Source organism: Leuresthes tenuis, unplaced genomic scaffold (genome assembly GCF_036924035.1).
Source record: "Leuresthes tenuis unplaced genomic scaffold, fLeuTen1.0.hap1 SCAF_1, whole genome shotgun sequence".
In the NCBI taxonomy this organism is placed as follows: domain Eukaryota; kingdom Metazoa; phylum Chordata; class Actinopteri; order Atheriniformes; family Atherinopsidae; genus Leuresthes; species Leuresthes tenuis.
Window position 1 is genome coordinate 15,815,508 of NW_027325355.1, and position 14,076 is coordinate 15,829,583.

Here is a 14,076-nt window from a genome sequence, read left to right on the forward strand (position 1 = left end):
GTCTGGGTTTGGCGGTTGCCAGGAGAACGGTACGTGTCTGACTGCATTGTGTAAAGTTTGGTGGAGGGGGGATTATGGTGTGGAGTTGTTTTTCAGGAGCTGACCTTGGCCCCTTAGTTCCAGTGAAAGGAACTCTGAATGCTTCAGCATACCAAGACATTTTGGATAATTTCTCGCTCCCAACTTTGTGGAAACAGTTTGGGGATGGCCCCAACATGACTGCACACAAAGAAAGGTTCATAAAGACATGGATGAGTTAGCTTGGTGTGGAAGAACTTGACCGGCCTGCACAGAGTCCTGACCTCAACCCGACAGAACACCTTTGGGGTGAATTAGAGCGGAGACTGCGAGCCACAGGCCTTCTCGTCCAACATCACTGTCTGACCTCACAAATGCGTCAAAAATCCCCAGAAACACCCTCCTAAACCTTGTGGAAAGCTTGCCCAGAAGAGCTGAAGCTGTTATAGCTGCAAAAGGTTGGCCGACGTCATATTAAACCCTATGGATTAAGAATGGGATGTCTCTTAAGTTCATATGCGCGTACAGGCAGCTGGGCAAATACTTTTGGCAATATAGTGTATTTGTTGTTTTGATAGATTTACGACTTATTTTTCATATTAGCCTTATGAAACCTATAAAGTTGCTCAGTGATTAAGGAGAAAAAATAATCGTAAATCTTACGCCCCTTCTATAAAAGTAGCTGAAAACTTTTTTGGAAGCCAAGAACTGCCAAAATAATTCTTTAATGATAACAACTGAGGCAAAGGGATGTTCTCCTATGGAAATAAGATGTCACAACTGATTAAAGCTACTATTAAGCTCCGCTTGAGCAGCTGTCGGCTGAAGCAGAGAGGTGGACAACCCCTCGTTTATACCTTGACTAAGTTTTCACCGCTTTTATCTAAATCTTGACCTAAAAAAAAAAAGGTCAAGATGGCAGCTTTCGAATCAACGGTGGCAGACTTGGCTGTTCTCTGCTTCTGTACGTAGGTAAAGAGGAGGCTTTCCACCAGAAAACCCTGATGGTGTTGCTCTTTTTTGGGTTTCAAAGGAAGGCAGGAATCAAAAGCTATTTGTGAACGTAAATGCTCCCTAACAAATATTAGGGAAGGAAGCCTTGACCTTGAATCATCGACTCCAGCTGCTGAGGCAAATTGGCTGTTCATTTAACACTTTTCCTCCAAGGTCAAATCAAGTTTTGCTTTTATCTCCGGAGGCGACACCTGGTCTTCCCACGCCTTTTCTGCAGAGCTCCTCCTGCCTGCTGCCAACAGCTGAAAGAGTTAAGAAGATTTGGCAGCTCTGTGGCAACCAGCCAGCCAGTGAGGGAAGACCCGGCTTCCGGTGGCCATGCGCAGGCGGATCTCTTGCCCAGGATTAAGTGGGATCGAGAGAGATTACAGCCCTCTCTCCCTCTCCAGCTTGATCAAAGCGTCTCACTCCATCCAGTCCCAGGGGAAAACTTTCTCCGACATACACGTCCATTTTCCTGCATCCGTTCTGAAGCTGAAACCTGCAGAAGGTGGCAGATAAAAGGCGGGAGGAATCCCTTCAGGTGTCGAGGTAAGATGGTTGATTATTTGAAAAGAGAGGAGGTTGGAGGAAGGCCGCAGGGATCATCCTCCTCCTCTGTAATGGCACAATTTTGCTGATCTTGATTTTGATGATCTCCTCCTACTTACCAGCACTTTTCCAAGAGCTGTTGCTGCTGCGTGTCGACTTTGCAGGACGGTTGTGACACACCTCACTCAGAGTTGTTCACTTCTTTGACAAATTGAGCAAATGTTGGTCAAACTACCATCAAACGCTGATAGGTTTCTTAAAAATTGAGATTTTCTGCTCACCGGACAGACATTTTAGCCTCTGCATTCACATCTGTGCTACGAGGAAGTGTGCCATAACCTCCTGACCTCATTACCAGTGGAGCTGTGGCTGCACGCTCCACCGTGTGCCAGGTGGTTTCACAAGTTTAATTAACTGCTCACTTGCACAGAGTGAAATGTAATGAAGCTGCAAAGTTCTGAGATATTTATCACATTGTAAAGATGGTGTGTGTTAAAGTCTAAAATGGCAAAAGAACTGTATTTACGTACGTTTATTTGAGTAAAACTTCTCAAGAGATACTTCCCTTTAGTTCTAATTCAGCTCATAGGAAAAAAAACTCTTCTTCTTCTTCTTCTTCTTAGAAATTACCTCAAATATCTATCATGTAAGGAGTCAGAGAGTATCTCCTCACATCTCGACTGGTGCAACAGCCTCTGCACTTGTTTCAACCAAAGATCCAATCATCGATTCCTGATTATTCCGAACTTCAAGAAAAGAAGAGAACAAATCTTCTTTTTTACACTTGTTGCATTGGCTCCCAGTATGTTTTAGCTTCTAAGATCTTACTCTTGGCTTTTACGGCTCACCGAGGCCCCCCCGCCTTGTTTATCTGCCTTTTCAGTCCCATATGAGCCTTTGTGTCTACCAAGATCCTCAGGCAGGGGATGTGCATTTGTTCCTAAGACACAGCTGAAGACCAGAAGTGACGACGCATTTAAGGACAAAGCCTTTAAAGTGGGTTAAATCAGTTCTTAAAACATGATTTTTGGTTTTAGAGAGGCTTTCATGATTTTCTGACTTTTCTTCTTATTATTTCTCTGTCATGGCAGTAACTGCACGGGCTCCAGAACACTTCTTCAAACCACTCATTGTCATTGAACATAGTTCATCTCTGTATCCACAAATGATGTTCACACGTTTCCATGCAAAGAAACCCGTGCATTAACAGGACCCAGAATCAGAGCCACCCTCTCTGGGCATGAGCTCATTTTTACAGTCGAAGCGCAAAACTGTAAGTGGGTGTAGAAGTGCGCATGATATGGGTAACATGCGCCTTTAAAGGAGCAGTGTGTTGGATTATAGTGACCGTTCGCAGCTGAACTGTAGACGGCATCCTTTGTTGAGTTTGGCTTGTTCCTGCTGGGCTTGCGTAGAAACATGACTGTGTAACGTGGCGGACTTTGCGAAGGAGGACCTGCGCTGTTCGACAAAAACAAATGGCGCAAAACAATTGAAGTTGTTCGATAACTATCGTCACTTGTTGCTTTAATGTTTCATTCAAGAAATATATGATGAGCACAGCAAAAAAGCTGCAAGCTTGCTGCATTCTGATCAAGTCTAAAACTTTGATATTCTTAGAATCTAATATTTTAATCAATCATTGCATCTACTTTTCGAGTAGTGCAAGACAGTTACTTTAACTCCAGGAGTGTCTTCTGTCTCCCGGTATTTATGCTTTTACAGAGATTTGGAGTGTTTTATTTTTACTTTTCTTTTTACTCAAGTCACTTTCAGCTCACCCCTCTGTCTTTTTACATGTGTTTAGATCATAGTTTAATCTGTGAGGCTGTGTATCACTAGTATGAAATCATAGGATACTGTTCTGTCAAATCAAATAAACCTAATCTCAGTGCAGCTCTGAGAATCTTTCTGCAGATTAACAGAAAAAAGGAGTGAAGTTTGTCAATTTTTGAATGAGGATTACTTGTTCAGCATTAAAGGGGATGAGGCCAGCTTCCCTCTAGCCCTCTGACATAAATCCATTTATCTCCAGGTTTACCACCCGTCCCGGTGAGTAGTCAGCAGGTGGTTGAGGTCAGAGGTCAGGGGTCCTGCGACCATGAGGCAGGCAGCGGAGGCTCAGGTGTTAAACCCCCACTTTGAGCTTGGAGAGCAAGGTGGGTGAAGGACATGTTTACATACTCCCCCAGACTCCTGTTGAGTCCGATCTGAAGGTGTTTGCCCTGCAGGCCTGCGTCAGATCCTGTCAGATGTGATCGAGGAGGTGAGGCGCTCGGTCAGTCAGGATATCGACGGGGCCGAGATTCTCCACAGTCTGCTGAACTCCCCCTGGATGCAGTCGCTGCTCAAGGTCCGAAAAAAGATATTTTACTCTGTATATTTCTGTGAAACTTTAACGTATACAGCCCCTCCTGTTATTCACTTAGTCTCTGTTTAATTAAACCCTGTAAAGACAAGAAAACAAGAGATTTGCTCAAATTTGGTCAAAGTGGCCCATTTTTTTTTGATAGCTATTTGACGGCATTGTTTTCAGGTATACGAGTGTCTTCAAAGGTATCTGAGAGACTCTCCAACACCGGCTCTGGATTACGCCTCAGGACTCTCGCTTCAGGTTCATTTCCCAACAACAATACTTTGCCTACAGATGATATATCCGAATGTATTTTACATGCTGAATGGGGTTGTTCACTGTGTAGTTGCTGATTGACATCAGATCGTCACCGTGCCTCTCTGAAGAGGCCAAAGAGCTGTACCATCTCTTGCAGCAGCCACACCTGCAGGTGAGGCAAACCAAACTATGAATGCTTAATGGATGTTCTGTCAAGTAGATAAGGTGAACCGAAGTTAAACAAAGGGAGCAAAAATGTTATTTTTGTGTTTAATATCGTTTTGTGGGGATCTTTTTCTTTGGATTTATTTCACTGACAAATGTCCCCTACACTGCTCAATCAGTGACGCGTATCCCGAGGTCAACACAGCCAAACGGGCCCAGACCATGACACTACCGCTACCGTGTTTCACAGACGGGACGAGTTATCCTATCTGATCCACACTTCTCCTTTAAACTGGTTTGGTCTCATCTCTCGACGAACCACTTTCCCAACAGCCTTCTAGCTCGTCCACATTGTCTTTGTGAAGCTATGCAGCAATGTTCTCGCTCCACATTGTTGTCGTTGAGAGTTCCACTAATGATCAACTCATGAGGAAAGCTTTTTCCTCCATTTGTACACAGTCTAACTGTGGATTAGTAAGACAACAATGCTGGTTTTATAACCTTCAGCAGCCTGAAAAGCATCAACAAAGTTTTTTCTGAACTTTACCGAAATGCTCGGAAATCTCATTTTTGTTATTGCCCGTCCACAATTATGCATCTTTTTGATCTATGTGATGGCTTATATTGTGATCCTGGATCATTTCCCTTAATGAATAAATCGAGTGTCATATTGTTTTCTCAGTTGTTTTGTTTTAGTGTCGCGTGCACTTCAAAGCAGAGATTTTTAAGGGCTCAAAAGGACCAAAACACCACTGTAATCGACCTTTTTAACAGGTAGTTTCATCTTTTAATGTCAAATAATTTTTGCAATATCCTCTGATTTTCCAGGCTCTTCTCTCAGCTCACGATACGGTGGCCCAGAAGGACTATGAGCCTGTGTTGCCGCCGATGCCGGACGAGCTGCCGGATGATGAAGAGGCCACTCGGATCGTCTGTCTGGTCAAGAACAAACAGCCTCTGGTGAGCTGTACAACTCACACTTATGTCTCGTTTAAAATAAATGCAGGCTTGCTGTGATACAGGTCAGCAAAGTTTCTATGGGCATCTTATTCAGACACTATACCTGAGCTAAGTATGTATGAGTTTCAGTTTAGCCAAACCAACCCAACCCATTTCATTCTGAGACATTCTTTTTTTTGTACATAATTTTTCCCACAAAGCAAAACAGACATTTGGAGTGTTTTCTTTTTTAGAATAAAATGCTGAAATATCACATTTACCACAAGCTTTTCACACCTTTTCTTTGGAGGGTTCTCACACTTTTTGTTCCCCGAGCAGTTTGGACAACGACCATTAGAACACGGGGTCTGTGAGACACTCTGCCTTATTTTATGTTATTTCTGCACCGTTCATCTTTCATGTTCTGACTGGACTTTCAGTTCCTGTTGCAGCCCCAGCATGATGCAGCCGTCACCGTGTTTGATTGTGGGGATCTTATTAATGAGGGGATGCTCCATGTCTGGTTTGGAGTTGTGGCCAATCAGTTCCTTCTTTCTTTGTTCGGATCAGAACAGTGTGTCATTGGGTGGTTCAGGTGCTTTTTTTGACAAACTTCCCGTTGGCTGTAATGCTTATAGTGAAATTAACTTACATCCAGAATAAAAAAATATGTAGAATTCGTAAAATATGTAAAATTTGAATGTTTGACTTGTATAATCTCTTATTTGTGTGCCTGGTGAATGAACGGAAACAAAACAGAAGACATCTGATGCTAATTTATTATCAGTGTGTAAAGAGCTTAATGTACATGCCGTCTCTTTCTCATTTGTGTGCCTTTTGGGTGTTTTACGGCACAGCTGTTTGATAATGAACCACCACGTGATTTGTTGTCAGGCTTTAGAGCATCTTCCTCTGAGTGACTCTGTTGTCTCGCAGCTGTGTGGACATTCTGGAATCTGGCTGCCCGGTGCTTCTCCTCCCTGTGCCAAAAACCCCAGAGAGGGGATCCAGAATCACTGGCGCACCGTGCTTCACAGAGACGAAGGGTTTGTGGTGAAGAGCCACACAGTAGATTCATCACGGTGTGGCGTTTGGAGGGGCAGCCGCCCCCGAGCTGAGTCGCAGTGTCACCCAGCAGCTCGGCCATACCCGCCACCTCAATACAAGCCAATGGGTTGCTGTCAAGTGGGTTGTAGCGAGCCGATGAGCCAGTGTAGTGTTTGTTACGGCGACCTGCTCTGGGAGCAAAGGCTGAATCACTCCTCGCCTTCGGTCTCCAGCCCTGTTGGGATCGGTAAGAAAAGATGTGGGACTTGTTTCCAGAAGCGATTTCTTCTTAAAACTTAAAAAGTTGCTTTTGAGAAATGAGGCCTTTATTATTCGCCATTGCGCCCTCTTCATCCATCATTCATCCATCTGCTCTTGGTCTCTCATGGAATAACAGTGTCTTTTTTTTCTCATTGGGGATGACCATGTAGAGGACGAAGCAGGAGCATCCACATACCCCCCATACCCTCTTCCCACAACGTGTGGGTTGAACAGGTCTCCTTCCGGTCGCTACCCTAGCATGGGTGACTACCTCCACCCAGGCCTGCCTCAAAATCTTCGAAGCCAAAGTCCTCGCATCCGCACAGCTCCCACGAGCCCGATGCGCCCTCACCGGCTGCTGGAGAAGACCCCTGTGGAGCTCGCTCAGCAGGAGAGTCTGGATGAGCTGAGGACGACAGTGCAACTGGCTGCCAGTTCCATGGAGAGCAGCACCAAAGACATCAAACTCCTTGGGGAGAAGGTGGCAGCCACCATGGAGCACATGACGGAGACGGTGCAGGATAACTCGCAAGCCCTGGGACTTCTCGCGCAGGTGGTGGACCGGCTGCAGACACTCCTCGCCACCTCCAGGACTGAGATAAACACCCTGAAACCTGCAGATCTTAAGCAGTGTTCATCTTTGTCACCGCGGTCCAGATGTTCCTCTTCTCGCTCCAGTAGCAGCTCCCTGAACGCTACCTCCGCCGTCAAGGCCGCAGGCTTTCTCTCTAGGTCTTGTCATGGATCTCCTCATGCTGCCCTGAAAACAAAAAACACCCCTTTGCAGCAGATAGAACACAACCACACTGATGGAGAGGCATCCAGGCGTTCTCTTACAAACGGCACGTTTGATGAGCCCAAGGAGACATCCAACTTTATGAGGGGATGTTGGACGAAAAAGAGAAAAAAGGAGACATGAGAGCTGAGGAACAGCGTCCGGAAAACGCTTTGAGTCCTTTTCTAGTCGTCTTGGCAAAGTGGCTAACCTGCAAAGGCACTGTGGTAGTTAATGCTTATTTTGTTCCTTTTATTGCATCGTCATCTTTCATTTATGCACTCCTGCTGTCTGGAGCCTTATTCAACAACTTCAGCTTTCATTTCCTCCATCTAACCTTCCAACATCCTCATCCATTTCACTTCAGCGTGTCTTCATTCTGTGATTTCTACGCACCAGTTTAAAATCACCACAGCTGTGTGATTCAGTTTGATCTTGTTCTTACCCCTGTTCACAGCATGTCTTGTTATCTTTTCTGTTTTAGGGAGCGACTATCAAGAGAAATGAGATCACGGGGGAGATTTTTGTGGCTCGGATAATTCACGGAGGGCTGGCTGATCGAAGCGGTGAGCCTCTTCTCTTTTTAGACATTTGTTGTTGTTGTTTTTTAGCTCTGCTTTAAGTTAAGCTTTGATTTCTTATCAAACTGACTATTCATTGACAACGTGTTGACCTGTCCAACCATGTAGTTTAGGGTACAGCCCTTTTAAAAGCTTGAAAATAACTTTTATTGTCTACAATACAAATTTGAACAGACATTTAAAAGTATCTTTGGTAATAGGACACAAATATTGAGAGAATTAGATGACTGGCTGTGTAATCCATATTCTAAATGTGTCACCTTTTTCTCCGCATTGAGGTCATATAGCCCTAATATCAAGAGCTCGGGCCACAAGCTCGGCCAAGAACTACCTGAAATGTCACTTGGTCATGAGCTCATGGAATTCAGACAAATGGAGAGGGCCCTCCGGAGTAGCAAAGCCAGCTCTTGGTTGAATATGTGGCTCCCAGCTAACTCAGCTAGCTCCCAAGATTTTGGCTGTAAGTTCACACAGGCAGGAATATGGGAGCTGAGTGACTTCTTTGCAAATTTTCAGCCAAATAAGTAGGGAACCCTGAAGCTGTGGGAGCCAGAAACTATCTTGGTTAATTCCCCTGAAGGCTTTCCTGAGAACTCAGCAGCCAATTGTGCTGGGACCTCTGAGCTGATCGCTCGGCAGGGAACTCAGTGAGTGAGCTGAGCACTTGTCCAGAAAGTCTTGATGGGTAGGAGCTGAGAGCTCATTTACCACAGCTCTTGTCCGGCAATCAATACCTTTCTTATACTTTTAAAAGCCATAGAAAGTGACTACTTTATCACTCTTTTGCTTCCAGTTGCATGAGCATGCCTCTCTGGCTAAAACAGTTACAGTTAAATTACCCTAATATTATGCTAAACACAGCACAGTTTTTTTGGGGGGGGTTTTCCACCGATGATTGAGCTGGTTCTGAATAGGGCGCTGGTACCGCATTATTACTTGCATTGAGTATTACGAATAAAACGTAGGACTTATGTGTTTTATTTGAACCATAATGAAAGCCCAGTTTTATTCTAAAATTGTATGTGTTCAGGTCTGCTCCATGCGGGGGACAGGATCATAGAGGTGAATGGGTTTCCTGTGGATGGGTTGGAGCCTGAACAAGTTATCCAAGTTGTGGTGGGTAATGACTGCAGAATCCCAATGTGTCCAGATAAATGCTATTGTTGAGCCAGAATCACCAAACACATTCCTAAGTTTTCCAATTGATGTAGTCGAGCGCAGTTAATTTACCATTATTACCGTTATTGTCATTCATCTGTAAGGTTGTTTAATAATCTATATTTTTCGTTTGCATCCAATCAGCAAACCCGGTCACATGGCACCATCATGTTTAAGGTAGTTCCCATCACAGAGAGGCCAGTCCACAACCAAACGATGGTAAGTCATTCTCCTCTGCTCACTGTTGCCTTTTTTGACACACTAATGAATTCTAACAATTGAACCTGTTGTGTATAAGCTGTATGTGCGGGCAATGACCGACTACAGCCCACAGCAAGACCCCACCATCCCATGCGCAGATGCCGGTATGGGTTTCAGAAAGGGCGACGTGCTGGAGATCGTGGACCAGACCGACGCCCTCTGGTGGCAGGCCAAGAAACTGCCCAGCAGCACAGCCTGCGCCGGCCTCATCCCCTCCACGAACCTGCTCAAACGGTCAGACTGAGTACAGATTTGAAATTAGAAAAAAAAAGAAAGGAAAAGGGCCAGAGGCAATGATAAATCAGCCTGAATCACAACTTCTGAGCACATTTTGCAGCAGCTCTTTCAGCTCTTATTAGTTGTTTTGTCTTCCAGTTCAGAGTGATTTTATGGGTCATGCTGCGTGAAACGTTTGTTTGAGATTTGTCCATAGATTTAGATTGCAGGACAGTGAGGGCAAAGTATTGGTATCCTGATGGAGAAGCCATCCTTTTCCCACCTGCAGCTCTTTCACAGAGTTTGACCCCATGATTCTCTCCAAATGTGAAATGTCCAATTGCTGCACAAGCCCAAAGCGTGACTGTCCCACCCAGCAGAATGTTTGCCCTGAAAGCTGTGCTGTGTTTTCCAGTTGAATTTTTAACCAGAACCTGCTTGTTGTAACAGGAAGCAGAGGGAGTTCTGGTGGTCTCAGCCTTACCAGCCTCACACCGGCATGCAGACCTGTGAGTCCCCCACATTTTTCTAACACTCACCTAGCAACCCTAGATCCTCCATATGACTTCACAGACCTGTTTTCTTTGTGTTTTACTCCATGCTTACTGCAGTGAGCACTGTAGATGAAGGTAAGGAGAGATGACAGATTTATTCTCACTGCAAATCAGGTTGTGTGTTTTTTTTTACCACATTTCTTCCCCCACAGAGGAAGACTTGATTGCCATTGACGAAAGATGTGTTGAAGCAGGTAAAGTTTTGCTAACCTGCTTCTTGTCTCTTTTATGCGCGCACATTTTTTGCTTTGTTGTGTCTGATTTTCTGCTGTGTGTTTTTGTTTGGGGGCAGATGAGGAGGCGTTTGAATCCGGTAGGTAAGTCTTTGTTGATTTGACCTGTTTTGCGTGTCCTATGGGAGCGTCCCTCCGCCACCTGAGCCTTCACTGAAAGCATTTTATTTATTTCTTTTCCAAATCTTCCTGATATCTGACATGGAAACGCCAGAGGAGCTCAGAGACGGTGAGAAAACCCAGAGTTTCCATTGATTCTGGGTTCAAAAGCAGCTTTCTGGAGCAGATGTTAAGTTTACTTGTGAACTCTAGAAAGCCTGTGTTTTAAAGTACTGTGGGTCTGTTGCATGATGGGAAATATGGGATCTAGAGTGTGTACAGCTTGACCCAAACAAGTTCTGGGTAGTTTGCACATTTTCATCCACATTCTCTTCAATGTACCTCCACATTCCTCCCCCCCTTGCTCCTCTTCTTGTCCCAACAGAGGAGGATGACTTCAGCAGCAACATTGAAGGAGTATATTTAGGTAAGCCTCTAAACTCCTAACCACAGCACATTGTGGTTATTTAGCATGTATCAGTTTACATCCTGATAATTCCTTGAGGTTTAGTCCCTGACACTTTTTTATCTGACCATCAGCGGGCTTCCGGCGCAGCATGCGTCTGTGCCGGCGGCGCTTTCACAGCACCACCCAGCCGTCCTGCCACACCCGCTGTCCCAGCAGCTGCTCCAGCACCCTCAACAACCCCTATGAGGAGGTGGTGCGCTACCAGCGCCACTCAGAGGACACACACCGCCTCGTCGCCCTCTTAGGTACAGGGAATTCTTTGGAACTTCTTTTAGTCTCACTTCAGATGAGTTTCCCTTTTAACCAAATGGGTTTAAACCAACAAAAATGTTGCTTTTCTCCAGGTCCGTCTGGTGTGGGTGTGAATGAACTTCGGAGGCGCTTGATTGAGATGAACCCGAACGTCTTCCAGGGCGCAATACCTTGTATGTACAAGCTTTAATTTTCCAAAGCATTACCTGCCACTTTGCATGATGAAGTAGTTGATGGTGGATCACAAATCTTCAGTTTTTCTGCTATCTCGGGTCTCTGCTTTTGTGTTGATGTGTCATTTTGGATGTTTATCATGCCAAGTATGATGATCTCATCTCATCAGAATATTATTCCTCTTTTCTGTCACCAGACACCACGAGAGCACCCAGAGGATACGAGGAGTCGGGCAGAGAATATTACTTCACCAGTCGAGAGATCTTCGACAACATGGTCTACAACAACAGGTGCAGCTGTTGTTTCTCTTCTGTTACATAATCAAAGCCCTTATTGATGATCTGGTTTCAGATCCTGATACTAAACACCACCCTTTACTCTTAAATGAAATGCCAATGCAACTCGTTTAGATAAATTCTGGGGTGACGCTGCGGTTTGGGATCCTGTACGTCCACAGAAGTAATTCGTTTAAAGAAAATGAATGAATAAATTGTTAATTTCAAGGTGAGAAACTGCCACTATCTGTGTGTTTTGTTAAAAAAAACAACAGAGGAATTTGTCTGACAGGTTTTTGGAGTACGGGGAGTACAAAGGGAATCTGTACGGCACCAGCATCGAGTCTGCGCGGGATGTTTTGAACAGTGGAAAGATCTGCGTCATCGACATCGAGCCAAACGTGAGTCCAACACGTCTCAGAGCATCAGTCTCAGCAAAAAGGGGCGCTCGTTTAAAACGTAGTGCAATTTGGTTTAATTTTACTTTATCTGTCTATTTAGGCTATTCAGGCAGTAAGGACCCACGAGCTGAGAGGCTACGTTATCTACGTGAAGCCTCCGCCTCTGGAGCGCCTCAGGCAGACCAGACGGGATTCGTGCATCACCACCAATTACTACATCAACCGACCATTCAAAGTATAAGGGCCACGTTATGACACTGACATCTGATTTGATTTGAGTCATTTTTTTCTTACAGCACTGTGTAAAAGTCTGAAGTCACCCCTCATTTCTTTATATGTTCCCAAGAAAACGGTAGTTTATTGAAACGTGAACATAAATGGAAACACAGTATAAAAAGCTAAATCAGAGTTTATATAATTCTAACAGGCTTGAGAGTCATCATTTGGGAGGACCAGATTTATTCTACAACACAGCCTGAACCCTCTCAGACAAGCTGTCTATCATTTCTTTCAATAGTCTTCAGGAATAGTTCTCCAGGCTTCTTGAAGGATGTTGGCTGCTTTCTGTTCCGTTTTCTGTCGAGATGATCCCACATTGTTTCAATAATGTCGAAGTTCGCGCTCTGTGACTAAAGAAATGGGGACTATGTGTCTTTGTGAGAGGCTGCTCGCAACAAAGTGCGAAAAGAGGTCATTTAAAATTGGTCATTTTCTAAATTGTCTGTTATGTTTAGACACAACACTGGTTCATGAGTTAGGTGCCATTTTAATGCTTGAAAGATTCATAGGTCAGAGTTAAGTGGCTTAACAAACAACAACTTTGAAAGACCTTCAGAAAGTCTAGAGAACTATTGATCAAGACCACTTCAAAAGATAACAGGAAAGTCAATCTCACGGCGACGTTGACATTTTTATCTCCGTTCTTCTAATTAATTGAAGTCTTATCTGACCAATAGATGCTTTTTAGTTAGCATCAGCAGTTACTCTTCTAGGATTTAACCTGTGGTGTACCTCAAGGATCCAAACTGGGTCCGGCTCCGTTTTCACTGCCAAACAACAGCATTATATTGCCTCCCTATTTCACACAGATGACACTCAGATTTATTCTACCTTGACAACGTGACTTTGCTTCTTCTTAAGATTATTAGGGTGCTGTTAAAGCATCATTTAAAAAAAACTTCTCATCAATATCCCTTCCGAGTCTACCTACTATTGCACATCACAAATTAGTTTTTCTTTATTCCTCTCCAGATTGCTTCCTTAAGTCGTTGGAGCAGCAGCTCCTTGTATTTCTTGTAGATCCAGACAGGTTTTCGTGACCAACGTGGCCCTGAAAGTAGCAGCTCCAAAACTCTGCAGCGGCTTTTCCTTCTAGATTAGAAGGAAATATTCAACTCTCAATGGCTAAACGTATCTTTTACGAAAGCATGACCAGTTTTAATTCAGATTCAAAAGGCAAATTGAACAGATTAGGACAAAATTAAGTGAAAACACAGTCCGAAATGCATAAAAAAAAAATTTTTGTCAACAAGTAAAAAAGCTGAGAAATTCTAATCTTTCAAACAAGCTAGAATTGGTCTTGAATTTGTTATTTTTTTGTTTTTTTTTCTGAACAGGATGAAGACTTCCAGGAGATGGAGGAAGCCGCCCGCAAGATAGAGTCCCAGTACTCGCAATTGTTTGATCATGTGATCATCAACGATGAGCTGCAGGACTCCTGCGTTCAGCTACTGACGGCTGTGAGGAAAGCGCAGGACGAGCCTCAGTGGGTTCCTGCCAGCTGGATACGACCTACCGCTTAATCATGAGAGAAACAGACGAAATAACGGGGCTCTTGGCAGGAAATTTTGGAGAATCCAGGATTTTTTACACTGCAGAAAAAAAACTTGACATGCAGAAAAAATTAATAAATGTTTGAGGGGAGTATGGCAAAAAAAATATAAATACTCTGATCTGTGTGTTTGTTGAAAGCTTGATCTGGCCCTTAAGTCGCTTCACATCCCTGAAGATTACGTAAAGCTGGACTCAAGCCCAAAGAAATC

General features: G+C 44.1%; 1 protein-coding gene across 1 annotated transcript; it reads left to right on the forward strand.

Moving 5' to 3' along the window:
- Positions 1-3,664: 3,664 nt before the first annotated feature.
- mpp4b (MAGUK p55 scaffold protein 4b) lies at positions 3,665-13,895 on the forward strand. The gene is made up of 21 exons (XM_072379514.1): positions 3,665-3,722; positions 3,795-3,916; positions 4,100-4,177; positions 4,263-4,346; positions 5,168-5,299; positions 7,846-7,927; positions 8,973-9,058; positions 9,245-9,319; positions 9,399-9,595; positions 10,028-10,086; positions 10,189-10,206; positions 10,284-10,325; positions 10,424-10,444; positions 10,579-10,593; positions 10,849-10,890; positions 11,004-11,177; positions 11,277-11,357; positions 11,555-11,648; positions 11,926-12,034; positions 12,135-12,269; positions 13,651-13,895. Exons 1-21 carry the CDS (start codon positions 3,665-3,667, stop codon positions 13,834-13,836), a joined length of 1,890 nt encoding a protein of 629 aa, XP_072235615.1. The 3' UTR covers positions 13,837-13,895.
- The last annotated feature ends 181 nt before the right edge of the window (positions 13,896-14,076 follow it).

Excerpts from the sequence above, each read along its gene's own strand:
- mpp4b (XM_072379514.1), top strand. The coding sequence starts at position 3,665 with ATGAGGCAGGCAGCGGAGGCTCAGGTGTTAAACCCCCACTTTGAGCTT. Across the intron at positions 11,178-11,276 it reads CCGCCTCGTCGCCCTCTTAG|GTCCGTCTGGTGTGGGTGTG; the intron begins GTACAGGGAATT and ends GCTTTTCTCCAG. Across the intron at positions 12,270-13,650 it reads ACATCAACCGACCATTCAAA|GATGAAGACTTCCAGGAGAT; the intron begins GTATAAGGGCCA and ends TTTTCTGAACAG.